This window comes from Olea europaea, chromosome 12, assembly GCF_002742605.1.
Source record: "Olea europaea var. sylvestris chromosome 12, O_europaea_v1, whole genome shotgun sequence".
Taxonomy (NCBI): Eukaryota; Viridiplantae; Streptophyta; class Magnoliopsida; order Lamiales; family Oleaceae; genus Olea; species Olea europaea.
In genome coordinates this window covers 3,166,356-3,184,228 of record NC_036248.1, presented here as the reverse complement: position 1 = coordinate 3,184,228, position 17,873 = coordinate 3,166,356, and the positions used below count along the sequence as shown (strand labels likewise).

Below are 17,873 nucleotides of genomic sequence, written 5' to 3'. Positions count from 1 at the left end.
TTATATCGAGAAAGGAGCCTCTCCTTTCCTGCTAATCTGTAGTCCTAATAAAGAAAGTAGCATATTAAAATAGTTTGTACATTTTATATCGAGAAAGGAGCCTCTCCTTTCCTGCTAATCTGTAGTCCTAATAAAGAAAGTTGCATATTAAAATAGTTTGTACATTCAAGTAAATGTACAAACTTAAAAAGTCGAAATGAAAGTAACAGCTATATCTCAACCTTTACCATAAAGAAAGTAGCATATTAAAATAGTTTGTACATTCAAGTAAATGTACAAACTTAAAAAGTCGAAATGAAAGTAACAGCTATATCTCAACCTTTACCATAACCGACATGTCCTTTAATCATAAAATTTCTGAAAATCTAAAACTATATTCCTAGTGGCCGACTGAGACATGCATAAAGACTTAATACTCAAACATAAATTTATCAACTGGATTTGGACTCAGCCTCCAATTAATAACTTCATAGTTTTTCGCCTTCAAATGAAAAGCAGCAGTACAAACAACGAACAGGCTACAGCCAAACGAAAGCTCAGTCTAGACAGCAACAGGCTCAGGAGATGGCTCAGGAGGGGCACCACTGCTACCATTGAGAACAATCACGTTGCCATCAGAGTCAACATCAACTATAACTGAATCACCTTCTTTGATTTCACGAGCAAGCATCTTCTCTGCCATGCTGTCCTCCAAAAGTCTCATTATAGCTCGTCTAAGTGGTCTTGCCCCATAGCTTGGGTTGTATCCTTCCTCAACGACCCTATCTCTAAATCTCTCAGTCACCTGAAGTTCGATATCTTTGCTTTTCAGTCTCTCGAATACCTCCTTTAGCATTATATCAGCAATCTCCTTCACCTCCAGCTTGGTGAGCTGCCGGAATACAATCATCTCATCCAATCTATTTAAAAATTCTGGCCTGAAATATTGTTTCAGCTCCTCTGTCACTAGGCTCTTGATCCGGTTGTAACTGCTATCCTTCTCATCATAGTCTAGATCAAAACCAATACGACGACCTCCCTTCTCGATTACACTACTTCCGACATTTGATGTCATGATTAAGAGGGTGTTCTTGAAGTCTACTGTTCTACCCTTGCTGTCAGTTAACCTTCCGTCTTCAAGAATTTGAAGCATCATATTAAACACATCAGGATGAGCCTTTTCGATTTCATCAAAAAGTACAACGGTATAAGGACGGCGTCGAACAGCCTCTGTTAGCTGTCCACCTTCGGTGTAACCAACGTAACCAGGAGGTGAGCCAATGAGTTTCGAAACAGTGTGTCTCTCCATGAACTCACTCATATCAAGCCGGATCATGGCTTCTTCTGAACCAAAGTAGTAGGCTGCTAGTGCTTTAGCCAGTTCTGACTTTCCAACACCAGTTGGCCCGGAAAAGATAAAGCTCGCAATAGGCCGATTGGGGTTTTTAAGACCAACACGAGCACGGCGAATGGCACGACTGATGGCTTTGACAGCTTCATCCTGCCCAATGACCCGAGTGTGGAGTGTCTCCTCCATCTTGAGGAGACGATCAGATTCATCAGTAGACACTTTCTCAACAGGTATTCCCGTCCAAGAAGAAACAATGTGCTGAATGTCAACTTCTGTCACAACAGGACCTCCATCCCCAGCCTCACTCTCAGCCTTCGTCATTTCTTTGTTTTTGTCTATAAGAGCAGATATCTGTGCCTTTAGATCCATTTCCCTGTCACGTAGCTCCCCAGCCTGTACATTGATTAAAGTATCATGAGCTTCGTCTGATAAAGCTGGTGCTAGGAAATCCTGCTGAGCATGAAACTCAGCAACTAAACAGCTTAAGAATTGGCATCATGATTGAAACATGAAAGAAAACTCAGTATCCTATATCTTACTCTTATTGGACTACAAAATGGGATATGTATTATAAGGTTACAATTCACCTTTTCAAAGTCCTGACTTCTGACTGCCTCATTTTTCTCCTTTGTGATCTGTCTGAGTTCTTTCTCTACCTCCCTAGCTTCCTCAGGAAGCTGCAAAAAAATACAACTGTTGCTATAGATTGGTTCGGATAAGGAAAATAGCATCACTAAGAAAATCCCATACCTGAGCATGACGAAGTCGAACCCGGGAACCAGCTTCATCAATCAAGTCAATGGCTTTATCTGGAAGAAAGCGATCACTGAAATATACAAAGAGAATAGTCAGAGCTGAGCAGACAGTTTACAAGCAACACCTGACTAAGGTGGGTACGTATGTGACTATTGCTAGGATCAGAAGACAACTAATGGGGGGATGCAAAGCACCGTTATTCGGATGTTAAAAATCCTCGCGTCCCATTCAACATTATAATACATCCACATACTGTTTATTGTAACCGGTAAACAATAATTTATAGATTACAATATAATATTTAATTTTTTCTCTAAAAAAGTACAACCTGATGTACTGGTATGATAGCTGAGCTGCAGAAACTAAAGCTTCATCAGTGTAACGAAGCTTGTGATGGATTTCATATCGTTCACGAAGCCCTTTTAAAATTTGTATGGTTTCATCCACAGTAGGCTCTGGGACCTTGACAGGCTGGAACCGTCTTTCTAATGCTGGATCTTTCTCAATGTGCTTTCTGTATTCATCCAGTGTAGTAGCCCCAATACACTGATTGATGAAGATATAAGCATGATCAAAAGATATCAAAAAATGTGGTGACTAATAAAAGATGGGGAAAGACATACGAAGCACTCCCGTTAAACTTAGTACATCAAAATTGTGAGCCATTAAAAGTCATTCAATAGTGCCATATAGAAAATAAGTCAAGGCTGAATGCACCCAAACAACCCTTTTCAACGCTTTGCAAAACATACCTATGACACTGAGGTGGGAAAGGAAATGAAGTGTGGTACACAGAGGAAGATGAGATTTCCAAAAAATAATTTAACTAGAGAAATTGTTGTCTCATTTTCAAAAATGTCCAGAAGGAAGAGTAATTAAGATTTTTAAGAATGTGAAGAATGATGCACAACATTAAATGCATACATAAGCTACATATGGAACAGTCGATGGTTCAATTTTGGCCCTACCAACCTGTAATTCACCCCGAGCTAGCGCAGGTTTCAAGATGTTTGCAGCATCTATCGCCCCCTCTGCTGCTCCTGCTCCAATCAATGTGTGCACTTCATCAATAAAAAGAATAATTTCATCACTCTGTTTAATTTCCTCCATCAGCTTCTTCAGCCTTTCCTCAAATTCACCACGATACTTTGTCCCAGCAACGAGAAGACCCATATCAAGGGTTATAACCTGAAAGGACAGAGGAATTTTTATTCTCAGCTCAAAATACTGTGTGTTTTCAGTATTTGATAAAAGCATTAAATTAGCCTCTGTTGGGAAAGAATTTATAAACGATTTAATTTATAAATAAATAAAAATGAATGGTGGATAAGCATATAGTACTTATGGTCCATTGAATGTGCAGTTGAAAATGAGATTTGGCCATTTATAAATTGATTTATAAAGTTTGACGAACGGAGGCTTACTTATTCCACTAGAACATAAAACTATAATTATGAAATATATAAACTGAAAGCACAAAAGGGGTAGTGTGGATATAAGTTTTACAGAACCAAATTGGTGCATACGCTACATTTTGTTTAGAATCCAGATAACATGAATAATTATAAAACCCTACAAACCCTCGTACAACCACCACCACCTAAGAAAAAATAATTTAGCAAGAATGCATATTAGGGAGTTGTTTTAATACTTATTTTTAAAATCTTCTTCAAAATTTTTAGTGGATCTCCAAGATCCACTACAAAGAGGGAAACAAGCTTAACTCTTCAAATTTATAGAGGATTACCAAATTGGGGACCTTGAAAATAGCCGTCCAACTCATACTTCTAATCATGGGACATTTAGGTTGCATTTGGTGAACCCAAATAGACCGTAAAAAATTTATTATAAAATTAGAATATATTGTGGTGAGTAACTATATTATGGAGATTAAGGTGAATGATATTCTTTGATTCTCATTCTAAATAATGTCATCTTATCTGGCCTAACACAACCATCCACATTATGTTATACCATACGGTTGACAGTAAGAAATGACATTTTTCACTAAAAAATCAAAGAATATATTATCAACACCATAATTCCATCCATCTAATACTATCTATTCTAAATTTATACTACATTTATTATATAGTCTTATCCGGGACAGCAAATGCAACCTTAGGGTACCAGCTAACCAATCTGCCTATCTCTCTTCAACGCTTCATATAGTAATTTACCTTTTTCCCCTCAATGGTCTCAGGAACATCCCCATTGGCAATTCTCTGAGCAAGGCCCTCTGCAATAGCTGTCTTCCCAACCCCAGGTTCTCCAATGAGGCAGGGGTTATTTTTTGTACGCCGCCCCAGAATCTGAGTGACACGTTCAATTTGCTGCTGCCTTCCAACAACAGGGTCTAATTTACCCTAAAACCAAGACATCAAGCAACTTTTAGCCTTCCATGAGAAGTTAATGCTTGCAGGCTTCAAGAAATACAGAAGATTACCTCCTCAGCTAGCTTGGTTAAATTAGTACCATACTCCTCCAGTGTAGGCATCTTGTTGCCTGAGCTTCCACCTCCAACACCAGCACCAACAGCTTCTGCACTCTCGCCCACCATTCTAATAACCTAATCGCCCAAATGGATCAACATACAGTCAGTTTTAAGGGATCACAAAATAGTTGACAAAAAGAAAAGAGTAGTAGTAATTCTTGCCTGTGTACGAATATTACTTGGGTCAGCACCTAAATTCTCAAGAACACGAGCTGCCACACCTTCACCCTCACGAAGCAATCCCAGCAGCAAGTGTTCTGATCCAATGTAATTGTGACCTACATCAAAAGGCAATAAATTTCACATCAAATTTCAGAGAAAAAGAAATTGATAATAATCCACACAAATAATCATGTGTCCTGAGGCTAAATATGAAGCTAACCTAAATAAAAATAAAAAAATAAAAAAAAAAAGAAGAAGAACCTTTATTGATAAAATGTATATTAGAATTTGATGAAGTTAAAGCCTAACATGTGTACCAGGAACCGTTGCCTCGAAGACACTCTCAAGAAACTAGCACACACTAAAAGAATCAATGAAAAACTTACCAAGCTGGCGAGCTTCCTCTAGTGAGAGTTCTAACACACGCTTTGCACGAGGAGTAAAAGGTATCTCCACAGCAACGAATCCACTACCCCTTCCAATTATTTTCTCCACCTCCACACGGGCATCTTTCAAATTAATTCCCATTGACTTGAGAACCTTAGCAGCAATGCCAGTGCCCTCGCCAATAAGTCCCAACAGAATCTGCTCAGTTCCCACAAAATTATGACCAAGCCGTCTTGCCTCCTCTTGTGCAAGCATGATAACTTTTATTGCTTTCTCAGTAAAGCGCTCAAACATGGCTCGTGGTGCAATTCGGCATTTTCTTCGTCGTGTAACAGAGGTGATACCAGATACCTTCGAAAGGAATGACTGGCCAGTTTGCCTCAGCATCATATCTAAGGCATTGGATCCTCGCAATCCTGAGAAATTCCTGATCCTTAGAGGCATTGTTTGTAAACTACACAGCATTGTAACCATTCTTTTGTTACTCCCAGATCCCTTTAATTGACCATTCCTTTCACCGGAAACTATATTGAGGTTATTACTTGACTGAACTAAAGCTCTCGCCATGATTGCGTTAAAGGGATCTGCATATGAAATGACAATAAGACAGCTAAGATTTAAATCAAAAGGCCATTTTTTAGTTGTGAGCACAAAACAATTCTATTTGAAGCTCCAAAATGTGAGATGGCGACATATATAGCTAGCATAATCTGCTAAAGTTTCTTCTTGCGAGACGAGCATGAAAAATGTGAAATATTTACATATGTTCACCATAACAGGAAAATGATTCCCATCTTCAACAAACATGCACTGTGCAATTTATAACGTAGAAACATCCTAAAAGGATAATTTTATTTTCTAGAACCAACAAAAAGGGTCAATTAGTGGGTATTTGGACATGAAAGGATCCACAAACACCCACAACCACCTAATTACCCAGAGTTCTCAGCTTAGGAAGCAAAAGACCACATTGAAAAGCTCCATGAGAACACTAGAAAGTCACTTCAACTGTTCAACACATAAAGTTAATGCAACTGGAGGCTAAAATAAAGTAGAAAGGCCTCTGCCATACAAAGAGCTGAATATACAAGAAGCAACAATTTTTTGAGAAGTAGATCTAACATATCATCTTGAATCGAGGAAGTTGGCAGGAGGGATTGCATTTCCACTGCTAAGTTAATGCAATTATTCGACTTGACTAATTCCAAAATCTCAAACTAAGGAATAAACTTCTTCAGTTGATGGAAACAATCAGAAATCAAAAATCCAATGAAAACATAAGTTTTCAAGTATGGAACACATAAATTTGAACCTCAAAAAGGGAGCCATAAAAATGGGCTTCTAAAAACTACATACTACACAAGAAGTTTTTTTAGTTCTTTATCTTGAAGTAGACAGATTCGAGGAGCCGAAATGCAGAGAGTAGAACTATATGAACTCTAATCAACCAACATTCGATGATACCATACGTTATAAAAGTTTAACAAGAATAATAAAAATAAAAAAATAAACCAGTGGATTTTATAGAACACTTTACCCCCATATTATTATAATAGAACTCACATCATACTATAGACACATAAATCTAAGATATTTTTTCACCATCCACAGAAAAGAATGTACTTACAGTAAAATAGAAAAACAAGTAAAATGAAAAGAGAATTTTGCAATAACAATTCATACAAGCTCCAGAGCTGCTAAAAGCACATAAAAACACATATTAGCTCTTTCATTTAGTGCTAGCTCACATAATCTAAATAGAATCACAGAGAGATAACAGATACTAGCTAACATTTCATTCCATCGCCATTTATGATAACATGTTTTTAGCTAATCAATTCAAAAAGAATATTATTTCAACATTAAAAACTTTCATCTGTAAACCTAAAGAACCAGATTGAAAAAAATTATAAAAGTAAAAAATAACACAGATATATTACGAGAACAAATCAGAAAAAAACCTTCAATGAGCATCTAATTAACCTAAAATCAAATAATATCAATAGAAACCCAATTTCAATTCAGACACAGAAATACAAATTAGGTCAACAAGAAATATAAACTTTACCTGAATGAAAAATAGATTAACAGAAAGACGAATGAGAGAATTGTTAAGGTCTCTCAATAATAAAGAGAGAGGGGGTTGGCGTGCACTTTAGGGGGATTGAGAGTGATGTAGAAGAAGGTAGATGTGGATGAAAATGGACCGGTTTGCAGCTTCTTCTCTTCATAATAAAAAACATGGGAAAATTTAATTGTCACGTTCCAAAACCAAGAAAAGAAGTGTGAAATTTCAAAAATCATATTTTTATTAAAAATTATTTTTAATTTAATTAATTAATTATTTTAGTAATTAAATATATTTAAGTCACAAATTTGTATAATTTGATCACAAAATAACGATTTAATTCGTCACTTTTTTTTTGTCACAAATTATTTTACGATTACAATTCAAAAATTTTATAGGTCACAGTGTGTTCATCGATCATAAATCGAAAAATTTATAAGTCACGATTTATTTATTGATCACAAATGACAAATATTACAAGTCACAATTTATTATATAATCACAAATTATCGATCACAGATTAATAATTTTTTAGGTCATACATTATTTTTTGATCAAAATTTATTTTTTTCGTTGGTCACGTATTATTTATTGATCATAGATTAACCAATTTAATGATCACTGGAAATCAAATAATTTGTGACCACCACCAATACTTACGATTCATAGTCACAATTTTCAGGTCGCTTATCCAATTGTGATTCATAAATCAACCAAACCCCCACGACCACTGTCACAACCAACTGTGACTCCCAAATTGTGAGTTACAATTGGGAGTTACAATCACAATTTTGAAGTCATGGGTTCAATTATTTGACACAAAATCAAACAAACCGTCATGACCACCACAACCACCGACACGACCACCGTCAGTCCACCACAATTACCACTGTCATCACAAAATCGTGCAAATCACCAACATCAACTCATTGTCGTCGCACACACACCACCACGTCTACGCACAAAAACTTTTAGATTAACAGTTGTATAAATATATCTGAACTCCACCACTGCACCATCACCGCTGCACGTGCCACCATCGCCATAGCATAATTCATGTAGCGACAATCACCACTTGGCACTACCACCATCACCTGCATTACCTTCAACAGCTGCAAACACCATCACCGTACCTACCACAAAGCAAACCACCAAACTCTGAGCACCATCCCAAACCTTCGCAAAAACCCAAAAAAATCATATTCGTACCAGATCGCGCCTCCACCAAATTTTTCCCAAATCGCGGAGCGGCACTCATTCCGCCCGCCGCGGCGTCATCGCCCCTATGCCCTCTACACAATGCAACGACGTCAAGCCATTGTAATGACGTCATCGCTGCAGCCTTCCTCTCCACTATGGTGGCCTCCAGCTTTCAAATTAACACAAATTTCATCCAACCACTCCCCAAACCCTAATCAAGATCTCCACGACCACCATTTGCCACTGTTCTGGCTGTTGCTCGATCGTGATCTTTCGGTGAACGCTTGTCTAGAGATGGTCGATTTGTGGGAGAGATATTCGACGGCGGTGTTTAAGGCAGAGAGAGAGAGAGGGAATTGAGATTGATTTAATTAGATTTGAAATTGTTTTACTTAATTAATTTTTAAATACATTAATTAATTTAAAAAATTATGATTTGTGAAATACTAAACATGTCTTCTTATTTATGAAATGAGGATTTTTAATTTATTAGAATCCGTAATTTCCACAAAAAACATAAAAGGTAAATTATAGTTGTGTTTCAAAACTTTACAAATTAGAACTTAAATCCTTTATTAATTTGCTCTAGCAAGTGAATCCTCAAACTTCAAATCTGTGGAGCCAGGAGAATCGGGGTGACATCACTTCCACCATTGGGCTGCATTCCAGTAACAAGAACTATATTACACGAGAGTGGTTGTGTCTCTAGGATTAACAGTGATGCCCAAGGATTCAACGAAAAGCTCAACTCATCCGCAATACAACTCCAGCAACAACTTTCCGGCCTTAAGATTGTTGTGTTCGACATCTACAAGCCCCTTTATGAACTAATTCAAGATCCATCAAAACAAGGTACGAACAAATTTGTCTTCAGAAATCTATGTTATGATGGATTGATTCGCTTCAACATAATAATTTCTGCTGTTATTTGTTGAAAAATATTTAAATAAATAAATGTTTCCTTCACTAAATACTTAAGCTTTTAGATCAAACATAACATTAGAGCATTACGAAAAATGTCACGTGTAAGGCAAAGGCCTTTTTTGTTTTATCAGAGAGCGGGCAAAAGACTTCAGTTGAGGTCTCGGTGCCCCCTAACAAGAAAAATTTTCATGTATTACGTATTTGATGAATCTGATCTGCATATGCGTAGTTTGTTGAAGGAAATGTCTCTTTCTAATAGCGAAGCTTTTAGATGATGTTATTTTTGTCCTTGTAGGTTTTGCAGAAGCAGGGAGAGGTTGCTGTGGTACAGGAACTGTAGAGACAACAGTAATTCTGTGCAATCCCAAGTCAATCGGTACTTGCAGCAATGCGACTCAGTATGTGTTTTGGGATAGTGTGCACCCGTCTCAGTCAGCTAATCAAGTTCTAGCTAATGCCTTGATTTCCCAAGGAATCAGCCTCATAGGATGATCCAAGAATTTACTACCTCTTTCATATGTAAATGTTGAGGATGTTACTTCCTTTATATCGAGAAAGGAGCCTCTCCTTTCCTGCTAATCTGTAGTCCTAATAAAGAAAGTAGCATATTAAAATAGTTTGTACATTTTATATCGAGAAAGGAGCCTCTCCTTTCCTGCTAATCTGTAGTCCTAATAAAGAAAGTAGCATATTAAAATAGTTTGTACATTTTATATCGAGAAAGGAGCCTCTCCTTTCCTGCTAATCTGTAGTCCTAATAAAGAAAGTAGCATATTAAAATAGTTTGTACATTTTATATCGAGAAAGGAGCCTCTCCTTTCCTGCTAATCTGTAGTCCTAATAAAGAAAGTAGCATATTAAAATAGTTTGTACATTCAAGTAAATGTACAAACTTAAAAAGTCGAAATGAAAGTAACAGCTATATCTCAACCTTTACCATAAAGAAAGTAGCATATTAAAATAGTTTGTACATTCAAGTAAATGTACAAACTTAAAAAGTCGAAATGAAAGTAACAGCTATATCTCAACCTTTACCATAACCGACATGTCCTTTAATCATAAAATTTCTGAAAATCTAAAACTATATTCCTAGTGGCCGACTGAGACATGCATAAAGACTTAATACTCAAACATAAATTTATCAACTGGATTTGGACTCAGCCTCCAATTAATAACTTCATAGTTTTTCGCCTTCAAATGAAAAGCAGCAGTACAAACAACGAACAGGCTACAGCCAAACGAAAGCTCAGTCTAGACAGCAACAGGCTCAGGAGATGGCTCAGGAGGGGCACCACTGCTACCATTGAGAACAATCACGTTGCCATCAGAGTCAACATCAACTATAACTGAATCACCTTCTTTGATTTCACGAGCAAGCATCTTCTCTGCCATGCTGTCCTCCAAAAGTCTCATTATAGCTCGTCTAAGTGGTCTTGCCCCATAGCTTGGGTTGTATCCTTCCTCAACGACCCTATCTCTAAATCTCTCAGTCACCTGAAGTTCGATATCTTTGCTTTTCAGTCTCTCGAATACCTCCTTTAGCATTATATCAGCAATCTCCTTCACCTCCAGCTTGGTGAGCTGCCGGAATACAATCATCTCATCCAATCTATTTAAAAATTCTGGCCTGAAATATTGTTTCAGCTCCTCTGTCACTAGGCTCTTGATCCGGTTGTAACTGCTATCCTTCTCATCATAGTCTAGATCAAAACCAATACGACGACCTCCCTTCTCGATTACACTACTTCCGACATTTGATGTCATGATTAAGAGGGTGTTCTTGAAGTCTACTGTTCTACCCTTGCTGTCAGTTAACCTTCCGTCTTCAAGAATTTGAAGCATCATATTAAACACATCAGGATGAGCCTTTTCGATTTCATCAAAAAGTACAACGGTATAAGGACGGCGTCGAACAGCCTCTGTTAGCTGTCCACCTTCGGTGTAACCAACGTAACCAGGAGGTGAGCCAATGAGTTTCGAAACAGTGTGTCTCTCCATGAACTCACTCATATCAAGCCGGATCATGGCTTCTTCTGAACCAAAGTAGTAGGCTGCTAGTGCTTTAGCCAGTTCTGACTTTCCAACACCAGTTGGCCCGGAAAAGATAAAGCTCGCAATAGGCCGATTGGGGTTTTTAAGACCAACACGAGCACGGCGAATGGCACGACTGATGGCTTTGACAGCTTCATCCTGCCCAATGACCCGAGTGTGGAGTGTCTCCTCCATCTTGAGGAGACGATCAGATTCATCAGTAGACACTTTCTCAACAGGTATTCCCGTCCAAGAAGAAACAATGTGCTGAATGTCAACTTCTGTCACAACAGGACCTCCATCCCCAGCCTCACTCTCAGCCTTCGTCATTTCTTTGTTTTTGTCTATAAGAGCAGATATCTGTGCCTTTAGATCCATTTCCCTGTCACGTAGCTCCCCAGCCTGTACATTGATTAAAGTATCATGAGCTTCGTCTGATAAAGCTGGTGCTAGGAAATCCTGCTGAGCATGAAACTCAGCAACTAAACAGCTTAAGAATTGGCATCATGATTGAAACATGAAAGAAAACTCAGTATCCTATATCTTACTCTTATTGGACTACAAAATGGGATATGTATTATAAGGTTACAATTCACCTTTTCAAAGTCCTGACTTCTGACTGCCTCATTTTTCTCCTTTGTGATCTGTCTGAGTTCTTTCTCTACCTCCCTAGCTTCCTCAGGAAGCTGCAAAAAAATACAACTGTTGCTATAGATTGGTTCGGATAAGGAAAATAGCATCACTAAGAAAATCCCATACCTGAGCATGAAGAAGTCGAACCCGGGAACCAGCTTCATCAATCAAGTCAATGGCTTTATCTGGAAGAAAGCGATCACTGAAATATACAAAGAGAATAGTCAGAGCTGAGCAGACAGTTTACAAGCAACACCTGACTAAGGTGGGTACGTATGTGACTATTGCTAGGATCAGAAGACAACTAATGGGGGGATGCAAAGCACCGTTATTCGGATGTTAAAAATCCTCGCGTCCCATTCAACATTATAATACATCCACATACTGTTTATTGTAACCGGTAAACAATAATTTATAGATTACAATATAATATTTAATTTTTTCTCTAAAAAAGTACAACCTGATGTACTGGTATGATAGCTGAGCTGCAGAAACTAAAGCTTCATCAGTGTAACGAAGCTTGTGATGGATTTCATATCGTTCACGAAGCCCTTTTAAAATTTGTATGGTTTCATCCACAGTAGGCTCTGGGACCTTGACAGGCTGGAACCGTCTTTCTAATGCTGGATCTTTCTCAATGTGCTTTCTGTATTCATCCAGTGTAGTAGCCCCAATACACTGATTGATGAAGATATAAGCATGATCAAAAGATATCAAAAAATGTGGTGACTAATAAAAGATGGGGAAAGACATACGAAGCACTCCCGTTAAACTTAGTACATCAAAATTGTGAGCCATTAAAAGTCATTCAATAGTGCCATATAGAAAATAAGTCAAGGCTGAATGCACCCAAACAACCCTTTTCAACGCTTTGCAAAACATACCTATGACACTGAGGTGGGAAAGGAAATGAAGTGTGGTACACAGAGGAAGATGAGATTTCCAAAAAATAATTTAACTAGAGAAATTGTTGTCTCATTTTCAAAAATGTCCAGAAGGAAGAGTAATTAAGATTTTTAAGAATGTGAAGAATGATGCACAACATTAAATGCATACATAAGCTACATATGGAACAGTCGATGGTTCAATTTTGGCCCTACCAACCTGTAATTCACCCCGAGCTAGCGCAGGTTTCAAGATGTTTGCAGCATCTATCGCCCCCTCTGCTGCTCCTGCTCCAATCAATGTGTGCACTTCATCAATAAAAAGAATAATTTCATCACTCTGTTTAATTTCCTCCATCAGCTTCTTCAGCCTTTCCTCAAATTCACCACGATACTTTGTCCCAGCAACGAGAAGACCCATATCAAGGGTTATAACCTGAAAGGACAGAGGAATTTTTATTCTCAGCTCAAAATACTGTGTGTTTTCAGTATTTGATAAAAGCATTAAATTAGCCTCTGTTGGGAAAGAATTTATAAACGATTTAATTTATAAATAAATAAAAATGAATGGTGGATAAGCATATAGTACTTATGGTCCATTGAATGTGCAGTTGAAAATGAGATTTGGCCATTTATAAATTGATTTATAAAGTTTGACGAACGGAGGCTTACTTATTCCACTAGAACATAAAACTATAATTATGAAATATATAAACTGAAAGCACAAAAGGGGTAGTGTGGATATAAGTTTTACAGAACCAAATTGGTGCATACGCTACATTTTGTTTAGAATCCAGATAACATGAATAATTATAAAACCCTACAAACCCTCGTACAACCACCACCACCTAAGAAAAAATAATTTAGCAAGAATGCATATTAGGGAGTTGTTTTAATACTTATTTTTAAAATCTTCTTCAAAATTTTTAGTGGATCTCCAAGATCCACTACAAAGAGGGAAACAAGCTTAACTCTTCAAATTTATAGAGGATTACCAAATTGGGGACCTTGAAAATAGCCGTCCAACTCATACTTCTAATCATGGGACATTTAGGTTGCATTTGGTGAACCCAAATAGACCGTAAAAAATTTATTATAAAATTAGAATATATTGTGGTGAGTAACTATATTATGGAGATTAAGGTGAATGATATTCTTTGATTCTCATTCTAAATAATGTCATCTTATCTGGCCTAACACAACCATCCACATTATGTTATACCATACGGTTGACAGTAAGAAATGACATTTTTCACTAAAAAATCAAAGAATATATTATCAACACCATAATTCCATCCATCTAATACTATCTATTCTAAATTTATACTACATTTATTATATAGTCTTATCCGGGACAGCAAATGCAACCTTAGGGTACCAGCTAACCAATCAGCCTATCTCTCTTCAACGCTTCATATAGTAATTTACCTTTTTCCCCTCAATGGTCTCAGGAACATCCCCATTGGCAATTCTCTGAGCAAGGCCCTCTGCAATAGCTGTCTTCCCAACCCCAGGTTCTCCAATGAGGCAGGGGTTATTTTTTGTACGCCGCCCCAGAATCTGAGTGACACGTTCAATTTGCTGCTGCCTTCCAACAACAGGGTCTAATTTACCCTAAAACCAAGACATCAAGCAACTTTTAGCCTTCCATGAGAAGTTAATGCTTGCAGGCTTCAAGAAATACAGAAGATTACCTCCTCAGCTAGCTTGGTTAAATTAGTACCATACTCCTCCAGTGTAGGCATCTTGTTGCCTGAGCTTCCACCTCCAACACCAGCACCAACAGCTTCTGCACTCTCGCCCACCATTCTAATAACCTAATCGCCCAAATGGATCAACATACAGTCAGTTTTAAGGGATCACAAAATAGTTGACAAAAAGAAAAGAGTAGTAGTAATTCTTGCCTGTGTACGAATATTACTTGGGTCAGCACCTAAATTCTCAAGAACACGAGCTGCCACACCTTCACCCTCACGAAGCAATCCCAGCAGCAAGTGTTCTGATCCAATGTAATTGTGACCTACATCAAAAGGCAATAAATTTCACATCAAATTTCAGAGAAAAAGAAATTGATAATAATCCACACAAATAATCATGTGTCCTGAGGCTAATTATGAAGCTAACCTAAATAAAAATAAAAAAATAAAAAAAAAAGAAGAAGAACCGTTATTGATAAAATGTATATTAGAATTTGATGAAGTTAAAGCCTAACATGTGTACCAGGAACCGTTGCCTCGAAGACACTCTCAAGAAACTAGCACACACTAAAAGAATCAATGAAAAACTTACCAAGCTGGCGAGCTTCCTCTAGTGAGAGTTCTAACACACGCTTTGCACGAGGAGTAAAAGGTATCTCCACAGCAACGAATCCACTACCCCTTCCAATTATTTTCTCCACCTCCACACGGGCATCTTTCAAATTAATTCCCATTGACTTGAGAACCTTAGCAGCAATGCCAGTGCCCTCGCCAATAAGTCCCAACAGAATCTGCTCAGTTCCCACAAAATTATGACCAAGCCGTCTTGCCTCCTCTTGTGCAAGCATGATAACTTTTATTGCTTTCTCAGTAAAGCGCTCAAACATGGCTCGTGGTGCAATTCGGCATTTTCTTCGTCGTGTAACAGAGGTGATACCAGATACCTTCGATTGGAATGACTGGCCAGTTTGCCTCAGCATCATATCTAAGGCATTGGATCCTCGCAATCCTGATAAATTCCTGATCCTTAGAGGCATTGTTTGTAAACTACACAGCATTGTAACCATTCTTTTGTTACTCCCAGATCCCTTTAATTGACCATTCCTTTCACCGGAAACTATATTGAGGTTATTACTTGACTGAACTAAAGCTCTCGCCATGATTGCGTTAAAGGGATCTGCATATGAAATGACAATAAGACAGCTAAGATTTAAATCAAAAGGCCATTTTTTAGTTGTGAGCACAAAACAATTCTATTTGAAGCTCCAAAATGTGAGATGGCGACATATATAGCTAGCATAATCTGCTAAAGTTTCTTCTTGCGAGACGAGCATGAAAAATGTGAAATATTTACATATGTTCACCATAACAGGAAAATGATTCCCATCTTCAACAAACATGCACTGTGCAATTTATAACGTAGAAACATCCTAAAAGGATAATTTTATTTTCTAGAACCAACAAAAAGGGTCAATTAGTGGGTATTTGGACATGAAAGGATCCACAAACACCCACAACCACCTAATTACCCAGAGTTCTCAGCTTAGGAAGCAAAAGACCACATTGAAAAGCTCCATGAGAACACTAGAAAGTCACTTCAACTGTTCAACACATAAAGTTAATGCAACTGGAGGCTAAAATAAAGTAGAAAGGCCTCTGCCATACAAAGAGCTGAATATACAAGAAGCAACAATTTTTTGAGAAGTAGATCTAACATATCATCTTGAATCGAGGAAGTTGGCAGGAGGGATTGCATGCCCACTGCTAAGTTAATGCAATTATTCGACTTGACTAATTCCAAAATCTCAAACTAAGGAATAAACTTCTTCAGTTGATGGAAACAATCAGAAATCAAAAATCCAATGAAAACATAAGTTTTCAAGTATGGAACACATAAATTTGAACCTCAAAAAGGGAGCCATAAAAATGGGCTTCTAAAAACTACATACTACACAAGAAGTTTTTTTAGTTCTTTATCTTGAAGTAGACAGATTCGAGGAGCCGAAATGCAGAGAGTAGAACTATATGAACTCTAATCAACCAACATTCGATGATACCATACGTTATAAAAGTTTAACAAGAATAATAAAAATAAAAAAATAAACCAGTGGATTTTATAGAACACTTTACCCCCATATTATTATAATAGAACTCACATCATACTATAGACACATAAATCTATGATATTTTTTCACCATCCACAGAAAAGAATGTACTTACAGTAAAATAGAAAAACAAGTAAAATGAAAAGAGAATTTTGCAATAACAATTCATACAAGCTCCAGAGCTGCTAAAAGCACATAAAAACACATATTAGCTCTTTCATTTAGTGCTAGCTCACATAATCTAAATAGAATCACAGAGAGATAACAGATACTAGCTAACATTTCATTCCATCGCCATTTATGATAACATGTTTTTAGCTAATCAATTCAAAAAGAATATTATTTCAACATTAAAAACTTTCATCTGTAAACCTAAAGAACCAGATTGAAAAAAATTATAAAAGTAAAAAATAACACAGATATATTACGAGAACAAATCAGAAAAAAACCTTCAATGAGCATCTAATTAACCTAAAATCAAATAATATCAATAGAAACCCAATTTCAATTCAGACACAGAAATACAAATTAGGTCAACAAGAAATATAAACTTTACCTGAATGAAAAATAGATTAACAGAAAGACGAATGAGAGAATTGTTAAGGTCTCTCAATAATAAAGAGAGAGGGGGTTGGCGTGCACTTTAGGGGGATTGAGAGTGATGTAGAAGAAGGTAGATGTGGATGAAAATGGACCGGTTTGCAGCTTCTTCTCTTCATAATAAAAAACATGGGAAAATTTAATTGTCACGTTCCAAAACCAAGAAAAGAAGTGTGAAATTTCAAAAATCATATTTTTATTAAAAATTATTTTTAATTTAATTAATTAATTATTTTAGTAATTAAATATATTTAAGTCACAAATTTGTATAATTTGATCACAAAATAACGATTTAATTCGTCACTTTTTTTTTGTCACAAATTATTTTACGATTACAATTCAAAAATTTTATAGGTCACGGTGTGTTCATCGATCATAAATCGAAAAATTTATAAGTCACGATTTATTTATTGATCACAAATGACAAATATTACAAGTCACAATTTATTATATAATCACAAATTATCGATCACAGATTAATAATTTTTTAGGTCATACATTATTTTTCGATCAAAATTTATTTTTTTCGTTGGTCACGTATTATTTATTGATCATAGATTAACCAATTTAATGATCACTGGAAATCAAATAATTTGTGACCA

General features: G+C 36.8%; 3 protein-coding genes across 3 annotated transcripts; 1 reads left to right on the top strand and 2 right to left on the bottom strand.

Annotated features, from left to right (window-relative positions):
• Positions 1-229: 229 nt before the first annotated feature.
• Positions 230-7,361, bottom strand: LOC111405224 (ATP-dependent Clp protease ATP-binding subunit ClpA homolog CD4B, chloroplastic-like). Its single transcript, XM_023034020.1, has 10 exons — positions 7,198-7,361; positions 5,129-5,713; positions 4,743-4,858; positions 4,533-4,655; positions 4,267-4,452; positions 3,059-3,274; positions 2,415-2,632; positions 2,081-2,156; positions 1,918-2,007; positions 230-1,723 (listed from the first exon to the last, which is right to left on the bottom strand). Exons 2-10 carry the CDS (start codon positions 5,694-5,696, stop codon positions 542-544), a joined length of 2,775 nt encoding a protein of 924 aa, XP_022889788.1. The 5' UTR covers positions 5,697-5,713; positions 7,198-7,361; the 3' UTR covers positions 230-541.
• Positions 7,362-8,993: 1,632 nt separating this feature from the next.
• LOC111406440 (GDSL esterase/lipase APG-like) lies at positions 8,994-9,937 on the top strand (the record flags this gene model as incomplete). The annotated part of the gene is made up of 2 exons (XM_023035866.1): positions 8,994-9,249; positions 9,617-9,937. Coding segments are annotated over 2 exons (453 nt in total), but the record flags the coding sequence as incomplete, so codon positions are not given.
• A 323-nt stretch (positions 9,938-10,260) lies between these two features.
• Positions 10,261-17,390, bottom strand: LOC111405223 (ATP-dependent Clp protease ATP-binding subunit ClpA homolog CD4B, chloroplastic-like). The gene is made up of 10 exons (XM_023034019.1): positions 17,228-17,390; positions 15,159-15,743; positions 14,774-14,889; positions 14,564-14,686; positions 14,298-14,483; positions 13,090-13,305; positions 12,446-12,663; positions 12,112-12,187; positions 11,949-12,038; positions 10,261-11,754 (listed from the first exon to the last, which is right to left on the bottom strand). The coding sequence occupies exons 2-10, from the start codon at positions 15,724-15,726 to the stop codon at positions 10,573-10,575; spliced, it is 2,775 nt and encodes a 924-aa protein (XP_022889787.1). The 5' UTR covers positions 15,727-15,743; positions 17,228-17,390; the 3' UTR covers positions 10,261-10,572.
• Between the last annotated feature and the right edge of the window lie 483 nt (positions 17,391-17,873).

What these genes read in the sequence shown, in the direction of transcription:
- LOC111405224 (XM_023034020.1), bottom strand. Translation starts at nt 5,696, where the DNA reads ATGGCGAGAGCTTTAGTTCAGTCAAGTAATAACCTCAATATAGTTTCC. An exon ending in TAACCAAGCTAGCTGAGGAG is followed by an intron (nt 4,453 to 4,532) that starts GTAATCTTCTGT and finishes TCTTGGTTTTAG; the next exon opens with GGTAAATTAGACCCTGTTGT. An exon ending in AGACCATTGAGGGGAAAAAG is followed by an intron (nt 3,275 to 4,266) that starts GTAAATTACTAT and finishes CTGTCCTTTCAG; the next exon opens with GTTATAACCCTTGATATGGG.
- LOC111405223 (XM_023034019.1), bottom strand. Translation starts at nt 15,726, where the DNA reads ATGGCGAGAGCTTTAGTTCAGTCAAGTAATAACCTCAATATAGTTTCC. An exon ending in AGAGGAAGCTCGCCAGCTTG is followed by an intron (nt 14,890 to 15,158) that starts GTAAGTTTTTCA and finishes CTTTTGATGTAG; the next exon opens with GTCACAATTACATTGGATCA. An exon ending in TAACCAAGCTAGCTGAGGAG is followed by an intron (nt 14,484 to 14,563) that starts GTAATCTTCTGT and finishes TCTTGGTTTTAG; the next exon opens with GGTAAATTAGACCCTGTTGT.